General features: G+C 43.4%; 1 protein-coding gene across 1 annotated transcript; it reads right to left on the bottom strand.

Moving 5' to 3' along the window:
- Positions 1–825: 825 nt before the first annotated feature.
- LOC123407284 lies at positions 826–3161 on the bottom strand. The gene is made up of 3 exons (XM_045100389.1): positions 2915–3161; positions 1361–1563; positions 826–1254 (listed from the first exon to the last, which is right to left on the bottom strand). The coding sequence occupies exons 1-3, from the start codon at positions 3020–3022 to the stop codon at positions 990–992; spliced, it is 576 nt and encodes a 191-aa protein (XP_044956324.1). The 5' UTR covers positions 3023–3161; the 3' UTR covers positions 826–989.
- Between the last annotated feature and the right edge of the window lie 9868 nt (positions 3162–13029).

Below are 13029 nucleotides of genomic sequence, written 5' to 3'. Positions count from 1 at the left end.
TCTGGACGACTAGGCTTAGGCTTTTCTTCCTTCAAGTTTCCCGGGAGATGTGACGGTAGACATCAAATATTCTGTAGATCAGGCAAGACGATAACTAGGCCAGGGCCTAAACAGTTTATATCCCTTTCTGCTTTATCTCTCCAGGGTTGTCTCAAAAAAAAAAAAATCTCTCCAGGGAAGCACATGAGCCACACGTTTTCTTCTTTCCCAGGCTCATGCATTTGTTTCAGCAACATTACATTCGTTGCAAGCGGCAACACAGAACGGTGGTGCTGAGCATCATCTCCATTATAAAAATTTCCGCAACATCAGTTATGTTGTAAAAATTCCTTTCGCAACCGTATCTATGTTGTCGAATTACAAGACTTTTTTTTTCTGCAATATGATTTTTGTTGCATAAATTTCTTTCGCAACAGGATCTATGTTGTAAAAAGATGAGAATTTTTTTGCAACCAAACCTATGTTGCAAAAGTTTTATGTAACATGACCTATGTTGCAAAAAGACGAAGAGAAAAATTCTACAACCAGGCTTATGTTGTAAAAGTTTTCTGCAACATGACCTATGTTGATGTTGTAAAAGTTTTCTGCAACATGACCTATGTTGATGTTGTAAAAGTTTTCTGCAACATGACCTATGTTGTAAAAGTTTTCTGCAACATGACCTTTGTTGCAAAGATTATTGCGGCATGATCTATAATGCAAATGTTTCTGCAACATTACCTCTGTTGTAGAAGTGAAAAACACCGCTCGGCCACTCAATGGCACATGATCTGACGGCTCGCGGCCCAGCTGATCTTTTAAAAAGATCAGCCGGTGGACGCATAGCAGCCCCCCGAACAAGCACATCTGATCGTATATAGAGCCATACCACACGCTACATTTTCCAGAAACTAGGTTCTGTTCCAGAATACCTATCTAAATCCAGCACCACAAAGCCACACGCAGCACACCACAAGAAAGTTCCATCAAACCAGGCTTCTCCGCCCTCATCATGCGTAGCCAGCCATGCCGACGTTGGCGGTGGGCTTGTTGGCCTTTTTGGCGGCCTGGCTCGTCGACTTCGTGTAGTACATGTAGAAGTACACGTTCAGGGTCATGGTGAGCACCACGAAGACCGCCCCCGAGATGAACACCCCTTTCCGCAGAGAGTCGCAGGTCCAGCTCCCCGCGTATATCATGTGCCTGTACTTGGTGTGATACGCATTCTTCGTCGCTCCGGCGATCAGGCAGGACTCGGCGATTATGAACGTGATCCTGGTGATGTGCAGGTAAATGCTTGTCACATATTAAGAAGAGGTAATATAACTCAATCAGTGAAAGGACGACAGCTTTTTTTTTTTCAGCGGGCAAAGGAAATTACCATGAAGATACAAAGTATATGATGGACCAGGCTCTGCTTCCACCGGGCGCGAGGGGTTGGCCAAAGCACATGCACTTTGTAACTCCCATAAGGAGTGACTGGCCCGAGAGGAGAAACAGGAAGGCACCGACACCATAGCCAGTAGAAATGTCGGAGTCGTAAGTGCAATATGTGGAGTTGTTGATGTCCGTGACTATCGAACCCTGTTGTGATAAGAAAGTAATTGATGTGTAAATAAAAACAGAAACACTTCAACTGTTTGGTATCACCAAATGAAAGAAAACTGTTCAAAGTTAACTACTACTGATAAGATTATCAGCCGATTATAAGTACAGAAAGCATCTCTCATGCCACTCTGCGGAAGTGGAAGATCAATCTGCCATTCAAATCCAGCCCGTTTCCTCTCCGTCAAGATCCACGGATTAGCTCCTCCATGGGCCAAATAAGAAATCTTCTTAAAGTAGATGCCCTTGAACATGGTGGACTAGACCTCACGAAGCCTCGGCCAAAATATACACACATCATTTCAATACAGAGGAATCTAGGTTTGAACCAATGATTAACAGATTGACTAGTACCTTCTAGATTAACATTAAGGATGAGATGGGTAGAGTTCTACCTACATGGACAGCGGGCCGTTTGATTTGCAGGTTTGCATCCAACAAGATTTTTCCCAACTGATTCATTTGCACTACATTCATAAGAATTTTCAGTTAACTCGACCCTTTTGGGCAGGTTCCTTTTTTTAGAACAAAGAACATTTACAATGATCAAACACGCGGATTACATTCAGCTTGTAAAAGCTCTCTGAATTCACTAGGTTCCTTTTTTTTCGAGGCCGCAAACGAACAATTTTTGGTGCAAATTCAAATGGGCATGATATTGCACCTAAATCCTCCCTATTATTGCGTTATCATTGGAATCCAGCGAATCAAAGAGGCCAAATATATAGAAACCATACTTGTTTGGAGATGGGACGATTTGGGTTCAAATCTTTACAGTCTGAACGAAATACTAGTAGTACAACAAAATCCTAAAGCAATCAAATCCACATCACTCAAACAGCAAGTATAGCTTATAATTTTCCGTGTTTCTCCCCGGATCGGTGAACGGTTGAACCTGAACGCTCGTGCATCAGCTGAGCACAAGAGCAGATACTAACTCGTGAGAGATGAGAAACTTGATATTTTTTCTTTCAAAATAAATAAATACAACCTCTGTACCTAAATAATTGTAGTTGGGGAGAACTATATTTAGGTACAAGGGAGTAGTACTGTACTAGCAGATTTTAACAAATCTGGGCTGGGCTCACCCCATCTATCAACAAACCCAGATAGGTACGTGCTCAAACAAAACCTAATCTAGCTTTTTCTCCGCCAACCGAGTAACCGAGCGACGGCAGGAATGTCCTACCCAAGAACCCTTGGCGGTTCTTCAGACAAAATCGCCGATAATCTACGGCCGGCCTCTCGGGATCCCTCCGATCCAGAGGCGCGCGGCGGCTGGGGGGCACTTGCAGGAAGCAGGGGCGGGCAGAGAGAAGGGCGCGCGTACCGTGCTGCGGCGGCGCTCGGCGGCGATGGCGAAGCCGAAGGCGGTGAGGCAGAGGGCGATCACCAGAATGTGCACCAGCAGAGAGCTCCAGCTCCTCGTCCCCCCCATCTCTCGCTCGCTCTAGCGTCTCTCCGCTATAGGTCTGGAACTCTGGATGCTGTCCTGTGAGAGCGAGAGTGGGAACGAGGGGGCCGCCGCCGCCTGGGGATGGGGAAAGAAGGCGAAGTGTGAGCGAGTGAGTGAGGAGCGAGCGGGGAGTGGAGGACTGACCGACTGATGAAAGCGGCTGTCCGGCGGGCCCACGTCTGCAAAGGAAAGGGGAGAAGGAAACTGCGTGGAATCCGCCGAGTGGAGTGGGAATCGAACAGAAAAAAAGCGGTTTGATTTTTTCTTTTAAAGAACATCGGCACTTTATTGATTAATTAGACAATATTACAAAGAGTCTTTCGGATACAATCCGAAGCAGAATGAAACACTTAGACTAACAGAGTTCATACATGACTTAGCTAACAAATGTGCCGCTACATTTAAATGTCCGACGAACGTGTTTGAACATCACTGAAACGAAGACGCTTGTCGCATACTTGATATCAACCACAACCAAACCAATAAAAGATCGATCATGGACAGAAGAATTCAACCGTTGCACCAGTGGCAAGCAATCCGAGGCCAACAAAACATCGGAGAAATGCTCATCACGCGCCAAATAAACTGCTCTTCGCATAACAATTGCTTCTACCATCTCAAGACTCAAGAATACCAAAAATTGGTTCACTACATGTAGCCACACAATGTCCCTCATGGTTCCTGGCAACGACCCCGACACCTGATCTATTTAAATCCAAAAAAACTGCAGCATCTGAGTTGAAGAAAATAGTACCTGGCGGCGGCGGCGACCACTCCGAGTTGGAGGTATTGGTCTCACACCTGTGCCCAACGGTAGGACTATATAAGTGCTGCAAAATCATAGAAATATAAGCTTTTATCTTCTCAGCTGTGCAACGGGGACGGGGAGCATCTGGATTATTTCTAGCATAGTTGGGAGCCTCACTGTAAGAACTGTAGCCTCATAGTCAAAAGGACGATATCGCCCTTCGCCAAATCTTCTATATCTTTTTCTTTACCTTAATAATAAAAGCCCTTGTATTTTTTAATAATTAACACATGTTACATTTTTAAGTGGTACTCATCTTACCATTTAGTTTGTCGAAACACTTGTACATTCAGTTTACAGTTCAGTTTACACGTGAAGAACGAGTGGGGCGGTGGTGGTTGTAGGGACTGTGATCCGGTGACTTGCTGTGGACAAGTCATCGGTGAACAGTACGGTGCCTGGCACCCTTTCTATACAGTCCGATCAAAGACGAATGGATGGATCTTCGTAAACAGTATTCAAACTATAGTACATTTTCTACAGGAAATCGCACATATAGCACGCACTACAGTGACTCACGTACAGTGTTTGATCTCGTCTGTTCATCCTTCATCCAACGGCTAGCTTCCTCCACTTACGGTGTGACTGGCCACATGCCGGTCACTGGATCTCGGTCTGCACTCTATTCTTCTCTCACTCAATTGTACGAGTAGCTCATCTCCGTAAACATGCACCATCATCACATTTGGCCATTGCCGGCCACCCTGTGCAATCCTGGCCATAATGTTCTATATTATTTATGGTTATTTGCTAAATCTGTGATATGATATGCAATGCATTCTGTAGAAACCAAAATGATGTTCATAGAGATCCTTCTTTACCGTGTTTCTTTCATTCGTTTCTGATTTGAGCAAATTGCTCAGAATTAAGTGAATATCATTTATTGTCGTGCCATCCCTGTCATTTTATGGTTTAGCATCAGTCGCACACACTGGTTACCGTGTGTAGCTTGAATCAAGTAGCATGTTACTAAGCATATGAACCAAATATAGGTGGTCAACATCCCGGGGAGTACTCAGTTTATGCAAACTTTTAGAGATTCGTACAGTTCAGTCAAGTAATAATAAATTGCTATAAATTTTCGGTTTGTGATAGTGACCTCCTACGCATCGTCTATATGTTAGCCGTGTGCTGGTGTGATTGGTACTTCGTTGGAGCACAAAAAGTACGATTTCGGGAACTTTTTAGGTATTGAGGGTCGAATTGGTAGCCTCTCGGAGATGCTAAATAAATTTCTAAATGCTAAAAAATCTGAAAAAGGTTGCATTTGTACGTCTCCATGTTCGATGTACGTGCATAAAATTTCACGGAGAATAATTTTTGTGGCCTGTGCAAAAAAGACAAAATATTATGTTGTGGAAGCTATTTGAGAAACACCGAAATTTGTCATTTTTGCGAAGACAAAACAAAAAGATATTTTTCATAAAAAATTGTGTCACACACACACATTTGCGGACATGTATGCATGAAATTTTCTTTTAATTTTTTTGATACCTTAAAACGTGCTTAAAATGTATTTTTGAAAAATGGGTGCATATGTCCATGGGTGCAGGACGTGCCCTCTCGTAAACTGTTGCTATCTTACCAAGCCTACGAGTGTCCCTTACAATCACTAAGTTTGTGAGTTGATTCAGATTTTTTTATTCAACAGGGGTGTAAATGTGTCACATCCCTAGCTACCCCTTTGATGAATAGAAAGATTGTGCTCATATTTTCATTCCTGCATTAAAAATGAAAATGTAAATCAAAGAGAAAAACTCTAGCAACTCTATATTCAAAATAATTCAAAGTTGTGACAAATCAATGAACTCAAAATGGCCTTCATAAAAGTCCACCATTTTGATAAATATTGGAAACAACAATTCAGGGGTGGATTTCTTTTCAAAAATACTCTTGGCATTTTATTTTAAATACAAAAGCCACTGAAATCAACTATATATTTGATTTCAAATATTTCAAAGTTTCATAAAATGTTGAATCTTTTATATGGTGTTGAAAATATAACAACTAACACCCCAACATTATTTTCACTATTTTAAAAATAGTTTGGAGCCAAAAATAAAATGAAACAAATGTCAGAAAGAATAAAACAGAAAACAGAAAAGAAAGAAAAGAGAAAACGCTTACCTGTCGCTTACCTAGCCCAGCCCATCTCTTCCCCAGTCGTCTTCCTCTTGCCAGCGAGCAGCAGGAGGTGGCCGCCGCTCGTTCCGGCGAGGCCACTCACATGCGTGCATGCGTGGACCTCCCCGTCGCGCTCGCAAGGAGGATAACCCTCCCCGTAATCCATTCCAGCCCTCTCCCCCTCCTCACTCGCCCCCCGCGTCTCTCTCTCTCGGCCGCCATTGGAGCCGAGCTCGAGCTCGAGCTCGCCGTCATTCCTGGCCACCCCAGGCCTCTCTGAGCACGTCGTTCGCTCCGCCTTATCGAGCTTGTCGTCCCTGCCAAAGGAGAAGAGCCCCCAAGCCCTGCACCGCCAGATCACCGTCGTCTTCTTCCTCGGGTTGCCGTTGATCGCCGTCGTCGTTCTCCCTCACCAGGCCGTCCCCAAGCACGCTTTTGACGCCTCTGCAATCCCCGTGAGCCCAAGGTGCTTTCCCCCTCGTTTCCCCCCTCGATCCCGTGCCCTAGCGCCCGATTCCACCGGAGCCCGACGAGATCCGTCATGGGAGCTCGTCGCCGGTGATGCTCCGGTGATCGGTTGGTCGATCTAAGGATACCATCAGCTCCGGCTCGACATATAGATGCTATAGGAGCCAAGCCCCGTCCCTTTTGCCCACTGGATCGATGACCTCGACATAGCCCGAGCTCCGGCAGCCGCCCAGCTCGTCGCCGGCGTCATCCCCGGCCATTCCAACCCGTGAGACCAGCAAAAATGGATGCGCCATCGAGTGGCCGTTTCCCTGGTGCCCTCCGCCGTCCTTTTGGTCGCCGGAGGAGCAAACCCGAAGCCCTCCGTCGTCTCTGGAGCCACCGGAGGCTCGCCGCCGGTGGGTTTGACCCCATCGCCGGTGGGTTTGACCCCCCTGGGTCTATGACAGGTGGGGCCAGCCCCCTGACTAATTAAGTTAGATTAATAAAAATAAATGTTTAATTAAAACCCTAAACAGTCACTCACATGTGGGCCAACCCCCTGTTAAATAACTAATTAACTTAAAGTTTAACTCGAATTTGACCAGAGTCACTGACCAGTGGGTCCCAATGGTCAGGTTTGACTTTCAGCTGTCAGTTGGACTTGCTGATGTCATGCTGATGTAGTAACTATATTTCTGATTTAATATAATTCTAGAAAATGCTAAAACTTTGGAAATTCATAGAAAATTACATATAACTCCAAATTTGACAAATAATATAACTCCAAATTTGACATATAACTCCAAATTGATCAGAAAAATTCAATGAACACAATGGTGGTACTTTCATGCATGAAAAGCAAAGTTATGAAACAACATCAGTTCAAATCAATTAAATGAATTTGATAAATATATTACTTTAATTAATATTTGAATTTTGAATTCAAATCAGATTCATACCGAGGTTGATAGCCACACTAGCTCATGCTACATCCAATTTCATGCCATGATCATGCACCATGTTGTTGCATATGATTGTTATTGATTGATTGTTATTATTTCGGTAGGCTCCGCCCTTCCGGATACGTCCGAATATCCGTCTGACGGATTTAATCCCTTTGCTGAGCAACAAGGCAAGCACCCTTTTGATCATCCCGATATAATCCCATGTTCTTGCTCCTGCTCCCACTTACTGCATTAGGACAAAATATTTCAAATGCTTTACTTCGCTAGTTGAACCTATTCCTTTGCATGACCTGTCATTGTCACAGTAAATAGCCAAACCTTGCAACCTAGCATACCTGGTAGTTGCTTAAGCCATGTTGTGCTATTTCCTGCTATGCTTGCTATGCCTAGAGTAGTGTCAGGTCTGTTTCATCTGGGTGACGAACATGAATGGATGAATGTGTTCTAGTGACAAAGGATAAGTGTGGAACCTGATTTGGTAAAGGTACCGATGAAAGGCTATGTAGGAGTACATGACGGGTTGTTTCATTGGAACCGTCCTTAGGAACTGAGTTCTGTGTATGTAATCTGATACGTCCATTTTGCATCATGCTTTCATGTTGATATTTGTTTCTTCTTGGGTTGTTATATTACTTGTGGTACCATATTTATGCCTTGTCTCTCTTATTTTGCAAGGTTTATTTGAAGAGGGAGAATTCAGGCAGCTGGAATTCTGGACTGGAAAAGGAGCAAATCCTAGTCCACTATTCTGCACATCTCCAAATGCCCTAAAAAGTTACGTGGATTTTTTTGGGATTATATAAAAAAATACTGGGCGAAAGAATTACCAGAGGGGGGCTACCAGGGCGCCACAAGCCCTGCCACCGCCACCACCCCCTGGTGGCGGAGTGGGGGCTTGTGGGTTCCCTGATGGCCCACTAGCCCCCCTCTTTTGCTATATGAAGCGTCCTGGTCCAGAAAAAAAAAATCAATCGGGAGCTTTTTCGTGGTTTCGCCGCCGCCATGAGGAGGAACTTGAGCAGATCTAATCTAGAGCTCCGGCAGGACAATCCTACCGGAGAAACTTCCCTCCCGGAGGGGGGAATCGTCGCCATCGTCATCACCAACACTCCTCTCGTCGGAGGGGAGGCATCTTCATCAACATATTCATCAGCACCATCTCCTCTCCAATCCCTATGATTATGTTTTGTGAGTAATTACTTTTGCTCCTGAGGACATGGGATAAGTCATGTTAATAATAGTCATGTGAATTTGATATTCGTTCGGTACTTTGATATGCTGTATGTTGTTTTTCCTCTAGTGGTGTTATGTGAACGTCGACTACATAACACTTCACCATATTTGGGCCTAGAGGAAGGCATTGGGAAGTAGTAAGTAGATGATGGGTTGCTGGAGTGACAAAAGCTTAAACCCAAGTCTATGCGTTGCTTCGTGAGGGGCTGATTTGGATCCACTAGTTTAATGCTATGGTTAGACCTTGTCTTAATTCTTCTTTTGTAGTTGCGGATGCTTGCGAGAGAGGTTAATCATAAGTGGTATGCTTGTCCAAGTAAGGGCGAATCATATGAACATGATGAAACTAGCATGACAGAAATTCCCGTGTGTCCTCGGGAGCGTTTTTCCTCCTATAAGACTTTGTTCAGGCTTGTCCCTTGCTACAAAAGAATTGGGCCACTTTCTGCACCATTGCTACTACTTGTTACTTGTTACTCTTTGCTTGCTATGTTTCACCTCGCTACACAATCACTTGTTACCGCTACTTTCAGTGCTTGCAGTTATTACCTTGTTGAAATTCATTTATCAGAGCCTTCTGCTCCTCGTTGGGTTCGACACTCTTACTTATCGAAAGGACTACGATTGATCCCCTATACTTGTGGGTCATCAAGACTCTTTTCTGGCGCCGTTGCCGGGGAGTGAAGCGCCTTTGGTAAGTGGAAATTGGTAAGGAAACATTTTTATACTATGCTGAAATTTATTGTCACTTGTCACTATGGAAACTGTTTCTTTGAGGAGTTTGTTCGGGGTATCTTCACCATGAACGGAAGCACGAGGAGTTGCTCCTCAACCTGAGGTACCTACTGAAAATATCTTTTATGAAATTCCTTCGGGTATGCTTGAGAAACTGCTGGCTAATCCTTTCACACGAGATGGATCTTCACATCCAGACTTGCATCTAATCTATGTAGATGAAGTTTGTGGTTTATTTAAGCTTGCAGGTTTGCCCGAGGATGAGGTAAAGCAGAAAGTCTTTCCTTTATCTTTGAAGGATAAGGCGTTGACATGGTATATACTATGTGATGATACTGGATCATGGGGCGACAATCGGTTGAAATTGGAATTTCATCAAAAGTTCTATCCTATGCATTTAGTACATCGTGATCGGAACTTCATTTATAACTTTTGGCCTCGTGACAGGGAAAGCATAGCTCAAGCTTGGGGGAGGCTTAAATCAATGCTATATTCATTCCCCAATCATGAGCTCTCGAGAGAAATCATCACTCAAAACTTTTATGCTCGGCTTTCTCATGAAGATCGTACCATGCTTGACACTTCTTGTGCCGGTTCTTTTATGAAGAAGGATATTTATCACAAGTGGAATTTATTGGAGAGAATCAAACGCAACTCTGAAGATTGGGAGCTGGAGGAAGGTAAGGAGTCAGGTATGAATTTCCAGTTTGATTGCGTTAAATCTTTTGTTGAGACAAACACTTCTAGAGATTTTAGCGCTAAGTATGGACTTGACTCTGAGATAGTAGCTTCTCTATGTGAATCTTTTGCTGCTCATGTTGATCTTCCCAAAGAGAAGTGGTTTAAATATCATCCTCCTCTAGAAAGCAACATAGCCAAAACCAATCTAGTTGAGGAGAAAGTCATTGCTTTTAGTGATCCTGTTGTTCCTTGTGCTTACACTGAGAAACCACCATACCCTGCTAGGATAAAGGATTAATTCTAAAGCTCCAACTGTGATACATAGGGGTTACATTAGATCACTTGCACCCCCTGAGGAGATTAGAGTTGAACCTAGTGTTGCTATTATCAAAGATCTCTTAGCCGAAGACATAGATGGGCATGTTATCAAATTCTGTGAGGACTCCGCTAGAATTGCTAAACCTCACGCGAAAGACAAACACAGACCTGTAGTTGGCCTGCCCGTTGTTTCTGTTAAGATAGGAGATCACTGTTACCATGGTTTATGTGATATGGGAGCTAGTGTTAGTGCAATACCCCGTTCTCTATATGATGAAATCAAAGATGAGATTTCACCTGCTGAGTTAGAACCCATTGATGTCACTATTACGCTAGCTAATAGAGACACTATCTGCCCTCTGGGAATTGTGAGAGACGTAGAAGTCCTGTGTGGTAAGACGAAGTATCCTACTGATTTCCTCGTCCTTGGTACTGCACAAGATAGCTTTTGTCCCATCATATTTGGTAGACCCTTTCTCAACACTGTTAATGCTCACATTGATTGCATTAAGCAGACTGTCACAGTAAGTTTCGAGGGTGTGTCTCATGAATTTAACTTCTCCAAGTTTGGAAGACAAACCCATGAAAGAGAGTCGTCTCGTAGAGATGAAATCATTGCTCTTGCCTCTATTGCCGTACCTCCTACGGATCCTTAGAGCAATATCTGCTTGAGCATGAAAATGATATGCATATGGAGGAGAGAGATGAGATAGATAAAATTGTCTTAGAACAATATCCTATTCTCAAGAATAATCTGCCTGTTGAACTGCTTGGGGATCCTCCCCCACCAAAGGGTGATCGTGTGTTCGAGCTTAAACAGTTGCCTGATACTCTTAAGTATGCCTATCTTGATGAGAAGGAGATATATCCTGTCATTATTAGTGCTCTCCTCTCAGAGCGCGAAGAGAAGAAGTTATTAAAAACTCTGAGGAAGCACCGCGCTGCTATTGGATATACTCTTGATGATCTTAAGGGTATTAGTCCTACTCTATGTCGGCACAAGATTAAAACCGATCCTGACTTTAAACCAGTTGCTGATCATCAAAGGAGATTAAATCCTAAGATGAAAGAGGTCGTTAGAAAAGAAATATTAAAGCTTCTTGAGGCAGGAATCATTTATCCTGTTGCTCATAGTGATTGGGTAAGTCCAGTACATTGCGTACCTAAGAAGGGAGGTATCACCGTCGTTCCTAATGATAAAGATGAACTAATCCCACAAAGGATTATTACCGGCTATAGAATGGTGATAGACTTCCGGAAACTGAACAAGGCAACCAGGAAATATCATTATCCTTTGCCGTTCATCGATCAAATGCTAGAAAGGCTATCAAAACACACACACTTCTGCTTTCTAGACGGTTATTCAGGTTTCTCGCAAATACCTGTTGCACAATCTGATCAAGAGAAAACCACTTTCACCTGCCCTTTTGGTACCTTTGCCTATAGACGTATGCCTTTTGGCTTATGTAATGCACCTGCCACCTTCCAAAGATGTATGATGGCTATATTCTCTGACTTTTGTGAAAAGATCGTCGAGGTTTTCATGGATGACTTCTCCGTTTACGGGTCTTCCTTTGATGATTGCCTCAGCAACCTTGATCGAGTCTTACAGAGATGCGAAGAAACCAACCTCGTCTTGAATTGGGAGAAGTGCCACTTTATGGTTAATGAAGGTATTGTCTTAGGACACAAAATCTCTGAAAGAGGCATTGAAGTTGATAAGGCTAAGGTTGATGCAATTGAGAAAATGCCTTGCCCCACAGATATCAGAGGTATACGAAGTTTCCTAGGTCATGCTGGTTTCTATAGAACGTTCATTAAAGACTTCTCTAAGATTTCTAGGCCTCTTACCAACCTCTTGCAGAAGGATGTTCCTTTTGTTTTTGATGAGGATTGTGAGGAAGCCTTTGAAATACTTAAGAAGGCTTTGATAACCGCACCTATTGTTGAACCACCTGACTGGAACTTGCCCTTTGAAATCATGTGTGACGCTAGTGATTACGCTGTTGGTGCTGTTCTAGGACAAAGAGTTGACAAGAAGTTGAATGTCATTCACTACGCTAGTAAAACTCTAGACAGTGCCCAAAGAAACTATGCCACTACGGAGAAGGAATTTTTAGCAGTCGTGTTTGCATGTGAAAAGTTCAGATCTTACATAGTTGACTCCAAAGTCACTATTCACTCTGATCATGCCGCTATTAAGTACCTCATGGAGAAGAAGGACGCTAAGCCTAGGCTGATCAGATTGGTTCTTCTGCTACAGGAATTTGATTTGCACGTCGTTGACCGAAAGTGTGTTGATAACCGTGTAGTAGATAACTTGTCTAGGCTAGAGAATGTCCTTGATGACCCACTACCTATTGATGACAGCTTTCCTGATGAGCAATTAAATGTCATCCGCACTTCACATAGTGCACCGTGGTATGCCGATTATGCAAACTATATCGTAGCCAAATACATACCACCCAGTTTCACCTATCAACAAAAGAAGAAATTCTTCTTTGATTTGAGAAACTACTTTTGGGATGATCCTCACCTTTATAAGGAAGGAGTAGATGGTGTTATTAGACGTTGTGTGCCTGAACATGAACAGGGACAGATCCTGCAGAAGTGTCATTCCGAAGCCTACGGAGGACACCATGCTGGAGATAGAACTGCCCATAAGGTATTGCAAT

The sequence above is a fragment of the Hordeum vulgare genome, chromosome 7H (assembly GCF_904849725.1).
Source record: "Hordeum vulgare subsp. vulgare chromosome 7H, MorexV3_pseudomolecules_assembly, whole genome shotgun sequence".
Classification (NCBI taxonomy): domain Eukaryota; kingdom Viridiplantae; phylum Streptophyta; class Magnoliopsida; order Poales; family Poaceae; genus Hordeum; species Hordeum vulgare.
This window is presented reverse-complemented; position numbering and strand designations above follow the sequence as displayed.

Bases quoted from the DNA above. Each gene is read 5' to 3' on its own strand.
- LOC123407284 (XM_045100389.1), bottom strand. From the start codon at position 3,022: ATGGGGGGGACGAGGAGCTGGAGCTCTCTGCTGGTGCACATTCTGGTG. The intron at 1,564-2,914 runs GTACGCGCGCCC...TTATCACAACAG, and splicing joins CCGAGCGCCGCCGCAGCACG to GGTTCGATAGTCACGGACAT. The intron at 1,255-1,360 runs GTAATTTCCTTT...GCACATCACCAG, and splicing joins ATATACTTTGTATCTTCATG to GATCACGTTCATAATCGCCG.